Consider the following 8,099-nt stretch of genomic DNA (forward strand, 5'->3'; position numbering starts at 1 on the left):
TTACGATGGTTACTTGAGGACTTTGGTGTGCCTGCTACTACATCAACTCTCTTACTGTCAGACATCACAGGTGCTCTCAGTATCGCATGTGACCTAGTTAAGCATGAGCTCACCAAGCACATCGGTGTGGATGCCCACTTTGTGTGTGCTACTGCGCAGGATCATACTCCCTCTCTTCACTATGTGCTCTCTGAGTTACAATTGGCAGACTTCTTCACGAAGGCACACACTCGAGCGCAACATGGGTTCTTTCTCTCCAAACTCAGTGTTAATGACCCACCATGAGTTTGAGAGGGGATGTTAGATGTGCATAGCCCATTTTCTGTATATCCTCATTATATAAGGGATTTCTTACCTTTTACCACATGTATATGTACTGACCCTTGGCCTTCTTGAATGTCAGTTGCTCATTCCTAACACTTGCCTCACCAGAAGGAAATCCATCCAGCAGCTTTGCGTACTACTTGTGTACGCGAGTCACCTGACCGGCCAGAAAGTAATCGGCTGCGGTAGCTTGAACTTGCTTGGTTGGAAAGTATTCGACGGTTGCATCGTCAAGGTCGGGTCTGTGCCAACACTGTCCACCCTCCCCTCCTATGCAAGCCCCTCGCTGCCGAGAGGACGCTGACCATGATGGCAAGCGTAACTGTTGTGCGTGCGTCCAAGTGGAGAAGACAAAGTGCCTGTTCGGAGGCCCTCCGCTCCACAACTCTGCTTCGGAGCGGAGCGGAGGAGGCTGCAGTGCAAGTTTACAAAGCCAGGGATTGGGTGCTCTGCAGATTCTGAATATTTCATGGAGCTGGTGGATTATTGAACATGCCCAAAGTTCACCAAAGTGTATGCAATTCCTGACCGGCAGATTCTAATATCAAGAAGGAACGAAGAAGTTCACCAAAGTGGATCAGCAACGACATTACCTGCGACTGCAAGAAAGGAACCATATGCATAGATGCTTTGGCAAAATGAAAGCAACAATAAGATGCCAAAAGAAGCTCCTGCCATCTCCATTACGCCACCCATCTTCTAACACATACACGCGTTCTCTATCCCTTGCAGCGCGTTCTGTTGCAGAGATCTACCACAAAATGACACTGAAATTTTCTTCTATTTCAATTAAACGAAGATGATCGAGTGACCATATCTTCACCTGGGACAGGATTTCTTGGGATAATTCTTCTATCTTCTGCAAGTTTTCTTCCCTCCTCCTCGACTCGATTCGCCCTTGACGCTTCTAGAGGTACCGCAGTTGCATCTTGTACATACATATGTAATATAATCCTGTCATGTCATAGGCTTTGAACTTTTGACAGCGTATGATCGGTAATGAAGCATCTTTATTTTGTAGGGAGAGTGGAGAAATCTGCAGCCAATGGGTTAGATATCATTATCCCCGTCTTCTTCTGATGGAATTAGTTTTCTGTCAAGAGGTCCAACATGTCCAAACAACAAACCATGATCAATCTGGTTGGTACCTTTTCTCGTAGCTGACCTCACGAAGTCCAGTGCTTGATTAATATTTTTGTATTGCTACTGCTTTTGCTAATCATTCTGACATTAGCACTACCAAAATTTTGGATTGAAGCAACCCGCGGTATGAACTGGTATTCTATACACTTACATATAGTTCCACTTCTTTTAAACTATATCATACTGGATGCATGCATTATCTGGTCTTAGAATTAAGGTTGCATCATGTGTTGCATTGGATTAGCACTAATTCAAATTTTTGACAGTAAAATAGGCGTGGATATATATGGGATGGGAGGATCTGACGTTTTGTACACATATGTGGTTCTAGTCTATTTGAACTTTCAAACTAGATGCATACATTCACTAATCTTATAAGTACAACTGCATCATATTTTGCTCTAGTTTATTCATATGCAAACTAGCTACTTACTGAAATAGGCCGGGGCTCAGCCTCCATTTCGAAAAAAAAGCTACTTACTGAAATTATAGTGCCGGTATATGTATTGTGGCACCCTTATATAGTAGATATTAATTACTGCAGATAGTAGAGGATTTTGATGATGCTGTCCAACAAGTGGTTGATGTTTTGCATGAAAGTGATGGTATAGAAGGCAAAACTAAAGTATTCTACTTTTGTGGCTGGAGCCGCGTGGGTCTGGGAGCATCTGCTGTTCTTAGAGATGTGGCCAAACTCCTAAAATACAGAATAAGTTGTGATGATTCTTACACGAGAAAGCATTTTAACAGAATTGTCCATGTGGACTGCTCCCTATGGAAAAACAGAAGGACCATACAGAGGGCAATTGCAGAGGAGTTGAACCTTCACCACATAATGCCCATATTTGATAGGCAGGATGAAGAAGATGATTTCAGAGGGGTAGATGAAAGCTCTAGAAAAGAGATTGCAAGTATCGGAAGTTTGATTAATCGGTCTCTAACGAATGAAAGGTTTCTGATCATTTTTCGTTATGAAGGAGATGAAGACATTGATCTGATAGAGTGTGGCATTCCTGCTTTTGGTGAAGGTAAATTGGTATGGACCAAGGGTGGAAGATTCTTTCAGGTCAAAGACAAACCGGGAGAAATCAAGTTGTCCGCTTTTGATGGTATTGTAATTACTTCCGAGTTCGATTCGGGTAAAGATGTAGATTATATATTGCACGAAGTTGCTGTTAGAATGATTGGTGACACAGGAATGGATGGCATCAACCCAGAAACAGTTTTGGATTGCTGCTTGTACTCATTGTCCCTGACAGCACAGTTACCTGAAAATTCTACTGGTGTTGGCTATGGTTGGACTACTCATGCTTGCAACTACTGGATTTGTGATGGATTACTTGGAGAGGACAGAGCTTGGGAGGTTAGCAATGTGTTGTATGGAGTGATACCATTGTTGGACTGTTATTCATATGGAATTGGAGAAATAAGATATTTGGCACCCTTTATGGATGAGCTGATCAGTAAACGCTGGTGTTCAGTCACCTCCAATAAAAAAGGAACAAATCATATATCTAATGTTCCTCATAGTGCATCATCATATTTCCTAACATTTCAGGGTAATGATCCAGTATATGTACGTAATGATTTGTTTCAACTGGCCAGCAACAACCTTCGTGTGCTAAAACTCTGCAACTGCAGCTTCGATTTTGCATATCCTCCTTTCCAGTGCTGTCATAACCTAAGGTTCCTTTGGGTTGACCATTGTGCAAACACAGGGAAGGAGCAAACTGGAGCGCCAATTTTTCGGGACCTGTTGGTGTTTGACTTACGTTTCACAAATTATGTTTTGCTGCCTCAGATGATTGAGCTGATGACCAATCTCAGGGAGCTAAATACAAAGGGAATCCCATGGAAGACTATCAGTCCTATTTGGAAAAAGCTGAAGAAGCTTCAGAAGCTCCGATTAACAGAATCTTCAGATGTGGTCACGGTGGACAGTTGCTCTTCCGTAGATATGATGAACCTGGAGCTCCTTGACCTGTCTGGAAACACTCACCTGAAATCATTGCCAACACTGTCATTTGCAGGAAGCCTGAAGATTCTTGTTCTTGACGGATGTTCCAGCTTGGACCAGGTTGCACTTGCCATGGAAAGAGCTCCTCCACTGCTTGAAAGTTTTAGCTTCGATGGTTATGGCCCAGCAGAGAATTGGACTCATTCCATACATCTGCCAGAAAAGGAATTGCGCCTCAAGTCTCCTATAGCTCCAGTTGAAATACTCAAGGTGACTAAGATCTCCCTAGATGGCTGTGGTCGATTGCAAAACCTTTTCTTGCGTGCATTGCCCTGTCTGGAGGAACTGGACCTCTCTGGTACAGCCATTAAAACACTTGACCTCCTCACAATGGACGTCCCCAAACTCAAGAAGTTATTTCTACTAGGCTGTGAGCAGCTTCGTAGCTTAATCTGGCATGGTTCACCTAGATTAGAAGTGGTCCATGTGGACACACAAAGGAATGTTAGATCAATGATCTCCTGTGGAGAACAGGGATCCTTCGACATTGAGGTATGTATTGCTTTTACGGATGGAAGGTTCATTTGGTCATCAGCAAAGGGACTCAATTACCAGACAGAAAACGTTCTCTCCGAGGTGTACCTTCTTATCTCTTGTATGAGCCGTAGCGAAGCCAACATCACCAAAAGTATCAAAGAGATTGGCTCTAGTCGACAGGGTTTTGTATCAACAAGGTCGTTTTTACCATATAATGATACTGCTCCTGCTAAAGATGTAGCATGCCCTTCTTTGGTGTGGAACTGTCGACCGCTTCAAACTTTGAACGTGCATGTCGAGATTGGTGATGGAAGCTATAATTTAGAGAGTTTGCAAGATGAAGTGGATTTCATATTTTTCACAAGAACTGTTGAATCGTTGCATGTGCATGACAATTCCTCCATCACTGTTATTCCTCCAACGAAACATGGGTTGTGGAGTAAACTAAAATGGTGTCATGTTGAGAGGTGTTCCAAGCTACAGTCTCTGTTTTGTTATAGGCGTGTATATGATGTCAGCTTTGCATGTATAAGGACATTTTCAGCTTGTGATCTTCTGTCTGCCTATTTCATATGGGGTAAAGGCATCAATACTCAGGATAGTACTCGTTGTTTCCAACAACTGCAGCACATATACCTGTACAATTGCCCCAGGTTGGTGTTCGTCCTCCCAATTTCCTTCACCTTGCCTAACTTGGAGACCCTCCAGATCGCATACTGCAGTAGCCTCCAGCATGTTTTCCCATTGGATGATGAGTACCCTGAGAGCATAGCATCTGGTGCCACATTCAATAACCTAAAGGAAATCAAGCTACACCATCTTCACAAGCTAGAGCAGATATGTGAGGCCAGATTGACTGCACCTGCATTGCAGGCGGTTGGCATCAGGGACTGTTGGGCTTTCAGGCGTATTCCGATTGTAGCACATGAAGGTCCTAAGCCGTTGGTGGACTGCGAGAAAGACTTGTGGGACAGCCTGGAGTGGGATGGCCTGGATGCCGGACATCACCCATCGCTCTTCGAAACACGCCACTCGGCGTACTGCAAGAAGACCCTTCCGAGGGGCTCCTATTTAAGGTTCGTCCCATATAGATTTCTTATTTGCTAAAACACACATCTAGATATGAGATAAGTATTGTACATCTAAGTTCTACTCCCTTCGTTCCTAAATATAAGTCTTTCTAGTCATTCTACTAGAAGACTACATACGGATGTATATAAACATACTTTAGAGTATAGATTCATTCATTTTGCTTCATATATAGTCACCTAATGAAATATCTTAAAAGACTTATATTTAGGAACGGAGGGATATTTTTTTTTATACTTTATTTAGTCATTTAGATGTGTAATAACTATGTCACATCTAGATATATCCAAGATACCCCATTCTTATATGCATATATACATTACATAGTTACGTTTTTTTGTACGGCAGATTTTCATTAGATGAGTACGTAGTAATATTTTTGCTATTCGTTCTCTATTTCTCAGGTAATCTCCCCTTGCACTGCCATGGTTTGTTCTGCTCCGGGGTGCAAGGAGGTTGTGGCTTGCACGAAGCATGAGCTCGTTGCTGCTACAAGTCCTCGCCCCACAGATCCAACTGCATGTGTGTGCTTGCAAATTAAGTGTCTTCGTGCTGCTGCTGCTTGCACGGCGAATAAATGGTATGTTTGTTGTTCACCGGGGTTCCTTGATCTTGTTATGGATTGGATTGGTGTCTTGTGCTGCTACTTGGAGTTCTGGCTTTCTACGGCATGGTGTGGCATTCAAAAGACAGCTGGTTTGAATTTGTTTGATGACTGTTTGTAATAAGAGGGTGCGCGTCAACCCAGCGTGTGTGTTGTGTGACTGATGAACCTTAAACTCAGCTTGGTTCGATGTATGTTTTGTTGATGAAACAACATATCTTGTATTATTGTGATGGCTCAGATTTTCATGAGCTCTGATTTGTTATTTTGGTTGCATTATTGTCTACTAATATGTTGAGATAGCGTCATGCCATTTCAGTGGGGTTTTTTTTCATCAAGTTTCCCTCAACAGACATTTCTCCAAAACATGGTACTCAGCTCTTATAGAAACATTCGCCTCATTTTCTGCTGGAAACAACTTTACAGTTCGATTTTCATGCATTCCATCCCTATTTCCCACGCATACACTGATCGTGCTTTTTTGTTAGCTAATTGGTAATGAGTAATTCAAATATGTACTTATAAATGCACTTGTCACATCAGCAGGGTCTTCGGAAAATTAGCGTGTAAGAGCATCTCTAGCAGACCCTGCACTTTTTGAAACTGCAAACGCAGTTTGCAGTCCAATGCAAACTGGGTTGCAGTTTCTGAAGTGCAAATTGGGTTGCAGTTTCAGAAACGTGTTGCGCAGAACAGACACGGCAAACAGAACTGTAAATTTAAACATTCAAACTACGCGGAAGATTAGTTCATCCAATACTAGTTCATCAGAGCTCGCAGGGTGCGGCCGCACCGTTGCCGGAGTGTCTCCTCGTCGGAGTCGGAGTCGACGTAGATGACGACGGATTTCCCCTTCTCGCGCGCCTTGGTGGCCTCCTGCTCGCGGTGGAGGCGGTCCTTCTCGAGGCCCTGCTCGAGCAAGAGCTGATCGATTTCGACCTCACGGCGGCGGCGCTTGGCGTCGTGTTCGACCTCCTCCGGGAGCGCGCCGCGATCGCACCGGTCACCGTGGCGAGGACCTCCTCGGGGACGAAGTCCTCGCGGGTCACCGAGCCCTCGAAGGCGGCTGGATCGTAGATCTCGAAGTTGTCCTCGTCGACGGCGACCTCGCGGGCCGGAGTGTACGGCGACGACGCCGTGGTGGAGAGGGTCCAGGTGTCGGAGGAGCTCCCCTCCTCAAACTCCGACGGTGGCGAATCGGGAGGCGCGGGTGCGGCGGGAGGAGCGGGGGTCGGCACGAGACCGTGGCGGATGTCGAACTCCTCGGTCTCCCGCCATAGCAGTGACGCTGGCACCGAGAGCCCCCTCCCCGACCACTTATGCGACGACCGCTTCCGCGCGGCGTCGGCGGCGACACACCTGCGCCACTCCTGCTGCATATGTGGAGGAAGGGCGTCCATGGCGAGCAAATCGGGAACGACATCGACGAATTCGACGGCGGAGATGAGGGCTTGGCCCCGCAAATGGGAGCCGAGACGGCTTTTATGCTTACCCCCCACGTACATTTGTGGATTCGCGGAAAACGTTTACAGGCCGGGCTGAAGATGCGGAGTCTGCTCTGCGCATCAAACTGGGCCCGGCCCGCAAACTCGCCGGAACTTTACAGTTTTCGCGTTTTTGCAGTATCTGCTAGAGATGCTCTAAGAGCATCTCTAGTAGAACCCTCAAACCCTCAAACCCTTAAAATAACCGTTTTTTTACAGTTTTCATCGGAAAAACGGCGTAAACTAGAACCCTTAAACCCTTAAACCCGTAAAAAAATTTAGAGGTCGAACCCTCAAACCCCTTCCCAGCCTGTAGAAGTGAGGGTTGGGGGGGGGGGGGGAAACTGCCCCTAACCCGCACTCATTTTCCCTCCTCGCGCGGGAGGCAGTTGGTTCCCCCGCGCGAGAAGAAATCCCGCGGCCGCATCTCGCCCCGCCGCCCCTCCGCGCTACGGCCACCGCCCCGCCGCCCCTCCGCCCCCCGGCCGTCGACCCGCCACCCCCCCCCCCCCCGGCGCCCCGCGCCCCCGCCGTGGCCTCGTCGACCCGCCGCGCCGCCGCATCTCGCCACCCGCCGCTCCGGCCGCCGCCTCGCGCTCCGGCAGCCGCCCCTCCGCGCCACCGCGCCCCGGCCACCGCCCCGGCCACCGCCCCGCCGCGCCCCGGCCGCCGCCCCTCCGCACCCGCCGCCGTCCGCATCTCGCCTCGCCGCTGCCCCTCCGCCCCGGTCGCCGCCCCTCCGCTCCGGCCGACGCCCCGCCGTCCCCACGCTCCGCCCGCCGTCCTGTCGGCCCTCCGCGCCCCGGCAGCCGCCCCACCGCGCCTCGGACGCCGCTCCTCCGCTCACCGGTGAGTTTTTTTTTACTTTTTTAATGTCAATGTTGTTTTATTCGGTGTTGTAATAATAACTAGAATGATTATTGTTTTAATGTCAAATGTCATATGATGAAATGTGATGAAA

The 8,099-nt window shown here is 47.4% G+C and overlaps 1 protein-coding gene across 1 annotated transcript; it reads left to right on the top strand.

Moving 5' to 3' along the window:
* The first annotated feature begins 1,654 nt into the window (after window positions 1–1,654).
* On the top strand, window positions 1,655–6,402 carry LOC123408557. Its single transcript, XM_045101639.1, has 3 exons — window positions 1,655–1,684; window positions 2,012–5,037; window positions 6,270–6,402. Exons 1-3 carry the CDS (start codon window positions 1,655–1,657, stop codon window positions 6,400–6,402), a joined length of 3,189 nt encoding a protein of 1,062 aa, XP_044957574.1.
* Window positions 6,403–8,099: the final 1,697 nt, after the last annotated feature.

This window comes from Hordeum vulgare, chromosome 7H (genome assembly GCF_904849725.1).
Source record: "Hordeum vulgare subsp. vulgare chromosome 7H, MorexV3_pseudomolecules_assembly, whole genome shotgun sequence".
Taxonomy (NCBI): Eukaryota; Viridiplantae; Streptophyta; class Magnoliopsida; order Poales; family Poaceae; genus Hordeum; species Hordeum vulgare.

What these genes read in the sequence shown, in the direction of transcription:
- LOC123408557 (XM_045101639.1), top strand. Translation starts at nt 1,655, where the DNA reads ATGCATGCATTATCTGGTCTTAGAATTAAG. An exon ending in TATCTGGTCTTAGAATTAAG is followed by an intron (nt 1,685 to 2,011) that starts GTTGCATCATGT and finishes TAATTACTGCAG; the next exon opens with ATAGTAGAGGATTTTGATGA. An exon ending in CCGAGGGGCTCCTATTTAAG is followed by an intron (nt 5,038 to 6,269) that starts GTTCGTCCCATA and finishes CTGCAAACGCAG; the next exon opens with TTTGCAGTCCAATGCAAACT.